The 14,594-nt window shown below is 35.8% G+C and overlaps 1 protein-coding gene across 21 annotated transcripts in view; it reads left to right on the top strand.

The window, feature by feature from the left end:
* PARD3 (par-3 family cell polarity regulator) overlaps window positions 1-14,594 on the top strand; it is a 674,219-nt gene that overhangs the window by 442,145 nt on the left and 217,480 nt on the right. For 7 of the 21 annotated variants that reach the window (XM_043563576.1, XM_043563571.1, XM_043563580.1 and 4 more), the window contains 3 exons: window positions 3,934-4,123; window positions 9,421-9,572; window positions 10,626-10,670. In XM_043563576.1, coding sequence (XP_043419511.1) covers window positions 3,934-4,123; window positions 9,421-9,572; window positions 10,626-10,670 — 387 coding nt within the window. The remainder of the gene's footprint in view (window positions 1-3,933; window positions 4,124-9,420; window positions 9,573-10,625; window positions 10,671-14,594) is intronic. The other 14 variants (XM_043563584.1, XM_043563581.1, XM_043563579.1 and 11 more) reach the window with 4 other exon arrangements.

The following is a 14,594-nucleotide window of genomic DNA, read 5'->3' as shown; positions in this document are numbered from 1 at the left end:
CTTTAAGCAAAAGACATTAGGCAGCCTCCAGAATCTGTTCTATTCTGGCAAACAAAGTGATCTAAAAATCAAAACCTCACCTTTGAAAATAACCTTAGGTATCTACTCCAACTGAATTATCTTCTGTTCAGAGGAATTAGGGATCAGAGAAATTAAGTGACAAGTCTGAAGCCACAAGGTTTCTGTGTTTCTAAATCAGTTAGGATGTGTTTTTTTCTGAGTCCCGAGTCCCACACTACTTCAACCTTCATCGGTCCTCCTAGCTTGTGGTCTAATCAACCAGAGTTGTCACCAAGGCGAGATTTCTCCAAATGTCTTCTGTAAGGACCTACTTGCCACTATCACGGATATTCATTGAAAAGAAATCTCTGGAGATCCTACCTACGATTTCTTTTTTACAAAAGCCTTAAATTTTTTTTTTTTACAAATTGCTGGACTATCTTAATCTAATAATCACAAAACAATAAGAGGCATGGTTAATTTAACCAACACTCTCGCCCAAATACATCACAAGTTGACATTTGGGGACATGGAACCTTAATTTTTTTTCCCCAAATTTTCTTTTTAAAGCAACCCCAAATCTGGTGTATTCATGTTAGAATTTAATCTCAGTAGTTTTTATATTCATAGATTTGTGGTGAGTTTAAATAATACTTTTGTTCAGCATGTTTTTATCATGTTAGAAATTCAACACAGAAAAATGGAACATTAATGTCATTTTTATTGTGAGTCAAATCACTGGAAAACTTTTCATCTGTTTCTAGTGTCATTAATGGTGTTGCCTTCTATGTAAATGTACCAATGAATAAACGTTTAGTGACCAATCATCTGTATCTCATTGTTTCACTCCTCTTTAAGATATTGACTGGTTTAAATTTTAGTTTATAGTTTGTTGGTTAACTAGTTGAGGAAGGAGGAATATTTATCCATCTAAAAACAGATCACAGGCTTCTCAAGTCACCCTTGGAAGGTTTCACGTTGATGATGTGCCCTGTACCAGCACACATCATTAAGAGGTATTGCTTAGGTGGAGTTTGTTAAACATGTAGTTTGATAATTGAGTTGTCCATTACTCCCTGTATATTCCTGCCTCCAGGTTCAGAAACCGCAATTCCTGGCAAGCATGTTAAGAAGTGGGAAATTGATGAAAAATGTGAATTCTCAAATCTTTGAAATATTAGCCCCCAGAATCGTGGGTGAGAGAAAAAAGCTAAATTGTTTACTTACTATTAGGAAAGTTTCTTGCCATTTATGCCTAAAATTTTGGATCACTTACGGTACAATATTTCTACTCAAAACAGCATATTATAAAAAAGGATTGTCATATGAAGAGCCATTCAGTGTTCCATATTGCTTATTAGGCTGTCTCTCAGAATATATTGTGTAAACCCAGGAGTTTTAGTTTTTGTTTTTAAAAACGAGTGCACTGTAATTACATCGTGATTTTTCCTTTCATTAAATTTTGCCTTTGTGAGGACTTGGCATTTAATGCTGTGACACGTGCCTTGTCAGTGGTGAGCTGTCAGGCATAACTGGTTTTGTCATTCTGTACACTTTTTGGGCAAAAAAAGTATGTCTTGAGGAGGACATATTTCTTTTGGTAATAGTACTAGAATGTCCAACCTTATTTGTGAATGATAATTTTTTGGACAGATTTCTGTCTTTCTGTACTAAAGTCCAAAAACTCAAGTAGTAAATGAGTGATTTGAATTCAGGAGAGGAAAACAATGAAGTATTAAATTTGATTTGCTTTGTAATCATGAGCATTCATAAAAAGTTGCTAGTTTTCACAGTTTCTCAAAACGAACACATGTCAAATCAAAACTGAGTGTTTTCCTTGATAAAAAGCTGTGTTGATATTTCAGTGAGCATATAGTATTTCTATAATAAAGTAGTTGGTGCTAGATGATGAATACACTTGAAATTTCTAACACGTCTTCTTCTATGGGTTGTCCTGGAAAGATATGTATCAACCTAAAATTTTTCCTTTGTTAAAGGTCTAGAATGATATATATCTTTAAAATCCTTCAAGCCTATATATGCCATCCCATAATTGCCAAAATAATGTGAAAACAAAAAAAATCATCATTTGTACATTCTTATGAGTGTTTATCTTAAAAATTAGATCTTAAGACTGATGTTAAAATGTTAAAAACTCTCCACATGTTGCTGTTGTGCTATTTTATGTTTTTTTAATTTTTTAAAGTGTTTATTTTTATTTTTGAGAGAGAGAGAGAGAGAGAGAGAGAGAGTGAACAGGGGAAGAGCAGAGAGAGGGAGACCCGGAATCCGAAGTGGGCTCCATGTAAAGTATAAAATGGTGCTTATAGAAGGGAAAATACAGCAATCCATTTTATTTGGGTAGGAGCCAGTAAAGCTGGCTTACCAGATTGGGATATTGGACTTAAAATGAGAGTTTTCCCCTCCTGCTGTAAAGTGACAGGGAAATTGTCAATTCTTGCTTTGTTGAGAGAGCCAGGCCAGTGGGCCTGCATCATATTGTGTTGTTTGTTTCTGTGAGTATGGCCTCTCATGACATATCCACTTGGACCCAAGACTTGCACAATGAGTTCTTATTCAAAATTATGGCACAGTTTTTGAGGAGGAAGCCAGAAGAAGTATGGGTGCTTTCGGGAGGAAGATGGCATCATTTGGACCCCAGCTTTATCTTTAAGGATTCACTCACGACTTGAATCATAATTTTGTCCCAAGAAATATAAACATCTGTCATGCTGACCCATGCACCTGAGCAGATTTTCCTGAAAGAAACTGATCACCGTAGACAGTAGAGAGTCTTTCTTTACCAAGAATGCTATATCCAAATTGAATAAATGAAAATGTACAGGCTCGGCCTGAAAATTTGGGCAGTTAGATCTTTTTTTTTTTTTTTAATTTTTTTTTTTTAACGTTTAATTATTTTTGAGACAGAAAGAGACAGAGCATGAACAGGGGAGGGTCAGAGAGAGGGAGACACAGAATCTGAAACAGGCTCCAGGCTCTGAGCTGTCAGCACAGAGCCCAACGTGGGGCTCAAACTCACGGACTGCGAGATCATGACCTGAGCCAAAGTCGGCTGCTCAACCGACTGAGCCACCCAGGCGCCCCTAGGCAGTTAGATCTTAATCTTTTCGAGATCACTCTTGCCATCTCCCCACAAGGTCTTGATTCTGCATGTACTCATCTTTGAAGTGTCACCAGAATGCACTGTGAGCTTTTCTCCATCATGAATTTAATGATGTAGTTGCCGATGTCTAAAATCAATGTCCTCATTTCTCCTAGCAGAAAAGATCATATTCATCATTCAAAGCCCGACTGTGATGTTAACTTTTGTTAAGATCCCCAGCATTCTCTGCCTTCAGCTACCCAGGCAATTACAGCACAAGTGAATGCCATAGTACTTTGAGCACATCCTTCACAGCACCAATCACTTATCAGTTTTTGTATGTCTGTCTCTTTCTCTAGGATGTGAGCTGTTTGGGGGCCGAGATTTAAGTCTTTCTTACACACTTGCTATGTGGTATGTCCCAGTGAATGAATGGGTGAATGATTGATGTAAGTCTGCAGGGCTTCCCTATAAATTTCCTGGTAAAATTTTTCAAAGGACTTTTGCAACTTAGAATCTGTGTAGCATTTTCACATTAGAAGACATTCTGGAGATCATCTTTGGCGTTAGGAAACTTGAAACCAGCAAAATTGAATACTGTGCCGAGAGCTACATAGCTGCCATGTCAGAGGAGGGAGCGGACTTGAGGCCTCCGCTGGACATTTATTTATGAAAAATAAATTTCCTTCATTCTATGTTGTTCCACCAGGTTGAGCAGATGTTTGGAAATGTAGAGTTTTTCTAGTGTTGTAAAGTATTAACATGAATACACATAATGGATATCTAGATGGATATCTAGAATTTCTCTTACTTTTTTTTCCACTGGGCAGGTAAATACCAGCTGTCCCCCACAGTGAACATGCCCCAAGATGACACTGTCATTATAGAAGATGACAGGTTGCCAGTGCTTCCTCCACATCTCTCTGACCAGTCATCTTCCAGCTCCCATGATGACGTGGGGTTTGTGACCACAGACGCTGGCGCATGGGCTAAGGCTACAATCAGTGATTCAGCAGACTGGTAAGATCACGTGCCGGGGTTGGAAAACATGAGTTAATTGCAATCACCTTCATTTTATGTTTAAATGGTCTATCATTAAGTGCAGTTAATCAATTTTTTTTATGGCAGTGTCCTATTTTCATGATTTTAATACTCTTAATAATCACTCTTTTAATAAAAGATTCCCACCAACTCTGTAATCTTGCCCCATTGTTTTAGCATTTACAGGGCTGTACTTAATAATTCAGCCAAAACTACAACAAAATTACCACTAACCAAAAAAGAAAAAAAAACCTACTCACTTAAGTCTCATTGTTAATTATTTTAGATCTGTTTTAATTTGATGATTATTATTTATTAAATCAGTTCAAGCAGATCTCTGAGGTGACTGAAAGTTTATAACAATTAGATGACTTTGGCCAAATTAATAGCTGCTATGTTCGGGGAGTGGGAAGAAGCTTTTTAAAGGTTTTCTTTTTATAGTGCTGTCACCCTGCCATTTAAAATGCTTCCTGCTTGCTTTTAACATTATGACTTTTGGGGCAGCCTAATGCTGTTTCTTTCTCCTGTATCTTCCAAAACATAATAAAGCATTTGATATTGTTGAGCCAATGTGTGGCACGTGAATGTGGATGTGTGCCACAATCTGCATGCCTAGTAATTATACACATCCAGAAGCCAAAAGGCAAGTCCCTTCTAGAGATGACCTTGTGAGGTTGTAGTGATAATTAACAAAGCCATGTGAAGTGTTATACCAGAATTTTCTTATTGCCCTTTCTCTGGGGTGTTCCATGAATACATCAGCAAAATGATATTTAAATCCTTTACCACTTACCCGTTGCTGTTTTCTGTTCTTACCCGAACTTGTGGCCACATCGGTTATCAGATAGGAGGATTGTGGGGGCCCGGCGTTGATTTGTGTTAACAATTATAGTGGTGATCTTAGCAAAGTTACCCTCTCCCCAGCCCTCCTCTCTGCTCCTTACAAAACCACACAAGCATCCAGCACACTCACCTGTGAATTCTGCAGATGTTCTCTTGGAATAGTCCCACCTGTTATTTGGATCCTTGAAGAGTCCATCTTTGTCTTGTCTTGTCTTGTCTTGTCTTGTTTGTTTCTTTCTTTCTTTCTTTCTTTCTTTCTTTCTTTCTTTCTTTCTGTCTTTTATTGAAAACACAAGATGTAGAAATAGAGCGACACTCAAGCCTGCATGATATTAGCTTGTTTTTGAATGAGGTTTTTGGTTCAATGTAGAGGGGGAAAATACAATATAAAGTCAAATTCCATTTGAAATCCACAGATGCTGTTCCACATACTGCTGCAGTTTGTATCTGTTTCTGAAAGTGAAAGCAACAACAGGGAAAGTAAGGATTAGATATTTGCAGTATTCAATTTAGGGACAAAGCCTTTGAATCTCCACCATGATGAGAATTGTGGAGGTGGCCATAGGAATAGATCTGTTTGGGGCCTTAGAAAGCACTGTATTGGTGAAAATAAATAAGTAACTAGCAGGAATAGATTGTGGCATTAATTTCTCTAAGGGCATCCATAAAATGGTAAGGACTTGTGCAATTTTGCTGTGGGGAAAGTGGAGCAAGGAAAGGAATATGAATGAAGGGTTATCCAAACAAGAATGGCAGCTGTTCTGAATCACAGCAGAAAATGTAAGCTTTTCCAGCCTGACAATATCTCCCTAATCCTTGATGAAAATGTTATGAAAACAAAAGGGCAATAAGACAGGATTAATAACTGGAATTTTAATAATGTTGGGGGGTCAGGGTATGGTTACATTCTTTAAAGAATCAGCTGTCAGTTTTGCAATTTAACTTGTTAAATACTCTAGTGTACTGTTTATTGTGTCTAAAATTAGTTTAATGGGTATATTGATAGGGAAGAATTAATTATGTCATGGTTTAAAAATATTTAGTTATTTTAAGACTTATTAACACACATACTCATTTGACATTTTAAATTGTGTATGTTTACAGTTCACTGCACAATTGTGGAAGGCTAAATATGTAAAATGGCTAAACTTTTAATTTGTTAACATAGAATATACTTTTTTCACTCCATTAATTGTTTCAGGGAACATTAATAGTGTTTTTAAGGAGAAACAAGGTAAACCGGCAATTCTAATCTTAGTGATAACATCATTCCAAGGATATGGCATTAGTTTAAAAAATATGCCGATGTGTGGTATTTAGGTAACATTAGCACCAACAATTTGTATTTCTTTGAACAAGCTTTTACCAATAATTTCTATTAAATATGTATTTCATGAGCAGAATATTGAAAAGATCAGCTTTCAACATATGAAATAATTATTCTTATTGAAAATAGATAATATAGAGTTTACTCTTGCAAAATTGCATCATTGTTCTTCTATGGGTTTTTAATTTTTACTTCTAGAACTATATTTTTCCTTTTTTTAGCATTTTATTTTTACTGTTTTTTTTTTTAACTTTTCAAAATGTCTATTTTTTAAATTTTTTTTTCAACGTTTATTTATTTTTGGGACAGAGAGAGACAGAGCATGAACGGGGGAGGGGCAGAGAGAGAGGGAGACAAAGAATCGGAAACATGCTCCAGGCTCTGAGCCATCAGCCCAGAGCCCGACGCGGGGCTCGAACTCGCGGACCGCAAGATCGTGACCTGGCTGAAGTCGGACGCTTAACCGACTGCGCCACCCAGGCGCCCCTAAAATGTCTATTTATTTTTGAGAGAGAGTAGGAGGGGGTGGGGCAGAGAGAGAGGGAGACAGAGAATCCGAAGCAGGCTCCAGGCTCTGAACTGTCAGCCAGAGCCTGACCCAGGGCTCCAACCCATGAACTGTGAGATCCTGAGCTGAGCCAAAGTCAGACACTCAACCAACTGAGCGACCCACGCACCCCTAGGACTGTATTTTTTAATTGGGGTATATGTGCTCTGGAAATTATAAGCAAACTATAGTAAGCATAGTAGTACCTGACTACTACTACAAGAGCATAATATATAAGCATACATCAATTTAAGAAATATGAGCAATGTGTAATTATATATATAATGTATGCTATAGCTATAAATACCTACATGCATGCACACATATAAGTATACACAGTATGTAATCATAGTGATATGTTGGAGGGGCACTGAAGGCTTCAAGATAAACATGACCCTTTTTCTTAGTACACCAAATTTATTCAAAGTTTTACAGAAAAAATATGGTATATTAAAAGTGAAAAGATTAAGTGTATAGTACAAAGAAGAAAACATTTATTAGGATATAACATAGTCTTTTACAAAATAAAACTGTTCTTGGTGAACTCTCAGGGCCTGTGGGATACATCTTCTCATTTCTCAATACCTGGGCCAGGACTAGGGTGAGACAAGCCAAGTGACCAGGATACAAAATGTAGGGAAGGAGTTACTGTCAGGTGTTGACCCTCTACTTGCCTGAGCCTGAAAGTGCTTCCTTAAATTCTGAGTAAGGGGCACCTATCTTGTGTCATCCTAGGGGTCCTACTCTGTACTTGGTGGAAAAGATTGGGAAAGGCTGTTCAGAATCCTTGAGTGTTTTTAAGGACCCCATCTCTGTTATAATTTGTATTATATTGATAATTTGAGATAGAAAGTCTTTGTGGGGTGATAATCACTTACCTTGTATAGTGGTTTGCAGTTTACAAAGGGCTTTTACATAATGTCCTTGAATTCCCTTATTGGCCTCTTAAGGTGGGTAAGGCTGCTATTCTCTTTATTGAGCATTATTAATACAGTAGGCTCAAAACATTTCAGGTCACTTAACCTGACAGCAAAGCATTTTCCTTGATGTCTTTCTTTTCACAATTTTGGATTTAGCTCTTCTCTAAGAGCCAACTATCATTTCATGCACAGTAAACTGCAGCTACATTTTTGATATATATCCAAACCAGATCACTCTTCCTTTACCTGTGTGGATGGTAATTCTCTACGGCCATAAAAGCGAGAGAAATTTGCTTCCATCAGAAACATAAGGAAGGCTGTCATAAACTCTGTTGGCATGGTGGCAGCGGCCACTGACCTTCTTAGTATGTTTAGTTAGCTGTGGAAGGATTTTCTCCTACCTGGCCAGGTAAGGAAGGTGGCAGGGTGCTGACACAAAAGAGCGATTGACTTAGTGTGCCCAGCACAGAGAAAAACCATTTTTATTGTATGAACTCTGGTCAGAACACCTAGAAGTGCTTAAAAAAAAATTTTTTTTAACATGTATTCATTTTTTGAGAGACAGAGACAACATGAGCTGGAGAGGGACAGAGAGAGAGGGAGACATAGAATCCAAAGCAGGCTCCAGGCTCTTGAGCTGTCAGCACAGAGCCCCACGAGGGGCTTGAACTCACGAACTGCAAGATCATGACTGAAGCCGAAGTTGTATGCTTAATTGACGAGCCACCCACATGCCCCCCTTGTGGTCCTTTTTAAAGTGTTCACAGATATTTTACGAATAGGAGTGATGCTGTGTCATCCCTTTCCACTTCCAACTGTGTCCTGTTACCAATGGTTTGCTGTGTGCCTCCTCATGTCTGCTTGGACTTCTGTGTTGGTGTCACCCAAATCGAATGTCATCTGGTCTCCTGTGTCCCTCCAGTACTGTTTATTCTCCCATCTGTGCATCCACAGCATTGGCTCGGTCCTTCTGTTGTAGTATTTTTGTTAGGAACTTGTAGATAACAGAGACCTTTTTCTTCTTTTCCTTTCCTGACTTTGGTACCTAGCACAACACCTTAGAATAGGTTCTCATAAAGATTTGCTGTGTTCGTTTCTTCTCCATTGAATAAATATCGCTGAGAAACTACATTCTCATGAAACTACCTGCCACAAAGGTGTTTTTTTGTATGTTTCTGACATCCAAGATTAAAGACATACTCATTTTACAACTTCTATTTGATTACAATTCATAGAGCCCCTTGTGTGCTGTCAATATTTGTATTCCTATATGAAAATTTTCCTCAGATATTCAATCCTTCCATTTTCTAAAATATACCAGGCTTATTTTTGATAGTCACTTAGAAATAATGATGTATTAGGGAACAGAGTGAAGAAACTGAGGGAAATAAGGGAGGAGAGAACTCACATGGAGAAAGAATGACTTTACACTTAAATTAATTTTGTATTTTCCCATCACCTCCTATTCAGCCACAGTTGTTTCGTTGTTGTTTTTTTGATGGACTATATTTTTGTTTCAGCATTTCTGGGGAATATGCATATACATAACTTTCATATGTGGGCATATATGATCTTTCCTAAAGTTGGATGTCCTATTTTTTAGTAAATATTTTTATGTTTCTCTTTCTCTTCATACCAGCTCTTTGAGTCCAGATGTTGATCCAGTTCTTGCTTTTCAACGAGAAGGATTTGGACGCCAGAGTATGTCAGAAAAACGCACAAAGCAATTTTCAGATGCCAGTCAATTGGATTTCGTTAAAACGCGAAAATCAAAAAGCATGGATTTAGGTAGTGAGTACAATCTCCATGAATCTTTATCTAAATAAGGTTTAGATGCTTTCGGATTAAAATTGATAGTCCCAAACACATGTCTGTTTACTTTAAGCAATAGAAAAAATAAATGTGAAATGTGGCAATTTGGCAAAAATTAGTTTTTCTCTGAGTTTGTGATAACCATGTTTCTCATAAGTGGCATGTTTACATAATGTGCAATATGTTAAAATATATGTTTTCCTGATGATCAAAGAAACAAACACATGCATATCATGCTATGTTCATGCATCTTTATTTGGAAGATGAAGTGTTTTAACATTTTGGATGTTTAAAACCAACTTTTTGAAATCGTATTTGGTTGGCTGTGGGATTCTTGAACTAGAAGGAGAAGTTTTGGAGAGAAACCATTATCTCAATCCATGTCTAGAATTTGGTTACTTCATGATATACTTCATTTCGTTGCTATTCTTTAAGGTTTATTTAATAGAAACTCTTCTGTGTTGATAATTAAGGCATTTAATTGAAGTAATAATTTGGGAGAATATTTATTGTAGAAAGTGTTTGGAAGCAAATGAGAGGAGGAAAATAACCATAGTTGTTCAATCAAACACCAATCAGGTAGTGTCTCTTTTTAAATCCAAATCCACCAAAAAGCAAACAAAAAAGTAAAGTAATTAATTATATCTATAAACCGATCAAATGATTTTAAAAACCTTTGTTAATCAGCTGAAACTTATTTATGCTGTTCTCTGGTGGCTGTTTGTACTTCAAGACTAAAAGCATTAATTTATCACATGCATAAAACAAAAATTTGGCGATGCATTGCCTTGGCTAATTATGATATGCTAACTTATAAATAACACACGTGTCTGTGAAATGACTGGCATTTTGCATGGAGACACTGCTTTCCCCCCCTTTTTTTGATTATGAATGTTTGCTTGATGTTTCATATTATTTGCATGAAATATTACCTAAGAATGATCACCTAACTGGAAAGATCCGGGAATGGTTGAAGCATGTTGGGCTTAGGGGACTAACTGTGCTAACCAGTATACATTTACCTTTTAACAGTAGCTGACGAGACTAAACTCAATACAGTGGATGACCAGAAAGCAGGTAAGAATGGACAGTTAGACTGTTGCCATAGAAACTGTGGTCCAAGGAGCTGATGATAATTATAGAGCTGCCAATCATATTGCATGTAAACATAAATATTCCAGTCTTGCACGGATGTTTTCATTTTTAGGAAATCACATTGTACGAGAAAAGAAAAATTTCCTGTTAGAAGGAATTTATCAGGGTGGTACCTACTAAATGGAAATATAATTTAGTGTTTCAAAAATGCTAAAACAACCTAGATTTTAATTATATTTGTATAGGAATGTTTTGTTGCAATTAAATAAAAATCAAAATCCTAAAAACAGTATCTCTTCTAGTAAACTCTTAAGTGTCTAAGTCATTTACTAGGTATCTAGCTTGATATCCAAACAGTGGTTCTCAAACTGGTGATTTTGATTTGAAGGATAATAGCAGAAATATAAATATTTTTCACTCTATGACAGAATCCAATATTGCTGTCTTTCATTGTTCAGAAAACCTCAGTTTTTCTTCAGATGCAAGAATTGGCTTGTAGTTGTCTGACATTGAGTTAGACTATGTAATGCATAAGTTTCCTTATCTTGACGTGAACCTATTTCAAAGGTTTTTTTGTTTTGTTTTGTTTTGTTTTTGTTTTTGTTTTTTTAACTCATTAGAGCTTCTTCTAAAATGCTGCCTAGGGGTGTCTGGGTGGCTCAGTCGGTTTGGCCTCCAACTTTGGCTCAGGTCATGATCTCATGGTTTTTGAGTTCAAGCCCCACATCAGGCTCTGTGCTGACAGTTCAGAGCCTGGAGCCTGCTTTGGATTCTGTGTCTCCCTCTCTTTCTGCCCCTCCCATGCTCATGCTCTCTCTCTCTCTCTCTCTCTCTCTGCCTGTCTCAGAAATAAATAAGCATTAAAAAATAATAATAATGAAGTTTAAAATGCTGCCATTGTGTAGAATCAATGGATTATATTGAACTGGGTTTTTCATTATATTAGATTTTACTTTTTATGTTATATTATGAAAATAATCACAGGAAAGTCTTCATGTATAATTAAAGTAATGTATTTTGTACAATGGCACATTTATGATTTATTGTTATAAGTTTGGAATAGTGTTTTAATTATTCTAGATCCAGTATGATGTAGTCATATCACTTAGCACTAATTAGCTTCAATTCACCTTTTTGACCTGCAGTAGTAATTAATTTTAGCCTTAAAAAATATGTATCTATATACATGTGTAAAGATTATTGTGGACATGGTTGAAGTTTTCATGTTCTGTAGAGTAAAAAGATAGATTGTGAAAATTACATCCAATAAATCATAGGATTAACTATAGTGGAAGGCAATTAACTATAGCCTCAGCCCTTATTATGTAGTTATTTCTCTGATCAAACATAAAATTCACTCAAACTCTGAAACAGGGCTAAAGAAAAACTATTTGATAGTTCATATATGCAAATGAGTAATTAGTTTTGGAGTTAATAACATTCAATACTTTTAAAGAAGTAAGCCCTGTCCAAATTAATGTTCATAAAAACCAACTCACACTGCTCAGGTTAAAGAACATGACTTTATATGCTACGCCAGTCAGGTACAGTCAGGAAATTATTTATTTAGCTAAATTCCACTAAAAGGAAAAGACCATTATTGCAATTAAAAAAAAAATAATGATATCCAGAGTTTAACTGAAAACGTAAAATAATGTTCATGGAGAGAAGGCAGATTTTATAATCTAATTGAATCTTGTGTTTTTATTGTGTTTTAAAATGTTAGATCCTAGATAAAAAGAGCTTTTTCTTTTTTTCTCCCCCGCCCCCCACTGTGTACAATCTATCTTACCAAAGTAAACTGGAAAAGCTTGTGACAAAAAATTATTGCATAGACACCAAAGTACCTTTTAGTTTATCGGTTTTAAATCTACATGAATAAAATATCTAACAAGGATCTTTTCCACCCTGCAGTATTAGACAGTGAACAGATTTTCAGTTATTTTTCTTTCTTCACTTCACTTGAACTGCTAAGATGATCATGATTTTACAGTTTAGTCCAAAGGTTTTTGGTAGAGTCACAGTGGTATTTTAGCATAGATCATCTGTCTAGCCATAAGCCTTTCATAATGAAAATTGAATTCCATTTCCCTTCGCCCTTGCAAGACATCCTCTACTTTTTTTTTTTTTGGCAAGTGGGGTATTAGGTAGGAATAGAAAAATAGGCCTAGGGAAAATAGTATGATTATGATTTTCCCCTCTATTTCTGGATTTAAGGATCTGTTATGATATTTGGGGCAGGAGGAGGGGAGGATTTTCTTCATGAAAGAAAAGAGAGAACAAGAATAAGAAGAGAATTGGGTTTCTAACAGTTTAAATTTTTTACTTTTTTACATTTTATGTATTTTTGATAGGCAGAGAGAGACAGAGTACAAGTGGGGGAGGGGCAGAGAGAGAGGAAGACACAGAATCCGAAGCAGGCTCCAGGCTCTGAGCTGTTAGCACAGAGCCCGTTGTGGGGTTCGAACTCACAAACCATGAGATCATGACCTGAGCTGAAGTTGGACACTTAACTGACTGAGGCACCCAGATGCCCCATGGGTTTCTAACAGTTTAATCCTTGAATATAAAAAATAACCAAAGTATCCTAATGACCCAAAAGATTTATAAAGAGCTTTAGAATATTATTTTACAATTAAAAGACATGTGTGTGTGCGTGTGTGTGTAGATAAAACTAATTTTTAGCCCATACTTTATATAAAGACATCTTTAATTTTCACCACTAATAAAGTGCTAAGTTTATAATGTCAGGGGTCTCGGTAGCCCTCATTCAGGGATCTTAAGGTATTATTTAATAAAACTTTCATTAAAGTTTCTTTGACAAATATCATACTTAAATATTTGATATCCTTATTACAGATAAAAAGTCAGCAAGCTCTTTCTGTAAAGGACTGGATGGTGAATAATGTAGGCCTTGCAGACCAGTCTCTGTAGCAATTACTTAGTTCAGATGTGACATGAAAACAGCCACAGAATACATGCAAACAAATGGATTCTCTGGATTTGGCCCATGGTTTGCTGATTCCTCGTAGATTCACACATTACAAATTTTGACTTTTTGTATAACTTTTTACTATGAAGATTTTCAGCCATACATTAATGTAAATGCAATAATTCATTGATTTCCTGTCTACACAATACACATCATCACGAACATGTTATAATACAGTGTTAAAATTTCAGAGAGAAGAGTAGATAGGTAAGTCCTAAATTATGCTTACAGAAAGAATATCTATTGTTTATTTATAGTTTCATCATTTTTTTACCAGATTTGCTTTTGTTTATGTATTTTAATGCATACATACACTTATATATATATATGTATTTATATATACATACATAAATATTTATATGCATTATATATAGATATACATTTATTGTAGTAAATACTCGTGCGATTTCTGAAATTCATTATTAAAATGTTTAGTGCTTTGAGTACAGCTAACGTTTTGTGAAGAAAAAAATGATGTTTTTATGAAAATCTTTACATGAAGCATGAAATCTTTATTGGAAAAATATAGATAGATAGATATGAATACACATACATATGTACATACAAATGTCCTATATGCTCCCAATAAAGTGTCAAATATTTGCCTTCTCAGAGTTTATAGAACTCAAATACAACTGGTAGTTATGAAAATTGATATATATGCTTTATTTGGAGAAAGATTTTCCTAGTGGCAATTCTTGAAAGTATAAAGTAAACGTCCCTGCCCACAAGTGATCTTTTCCTATTCTGTTTGACTCCTTGATTTCTTACTCTTTGTTTAGTTCTGGAACCAAATTCATTTTCCTTCTTGTGACATGACTTTTAGGGTAGTAGAACATGAACTTGTCAAAAATTATAGTGCCTATCAAGAGAAAAAGTAAGATTGATCATCCTGGGAAGAAACAATTCATGTG

The sequence above is a fragment of the Prionailurus bengalensis genome, chromosome B4 (genome assembly GCF_016509475.1).
Source record: "Prionailurus bengalensis isolate Pbe53 chromosome B4, Fcat_Pben_1.1_paternal_pri, whole genome shotgun sequence".
Lineage (NCBI taxonomy): Eukaryota > Metazoa > Chordata > Mammalia > Carnivora > Felidae > Prionailurus > Prionailurus bengalensis.
The sequence above is the reverse complement of the archived record's forward strand: the minus strand, read 5'-3'. Positions and strand labels throughout refer to the sequence as shown.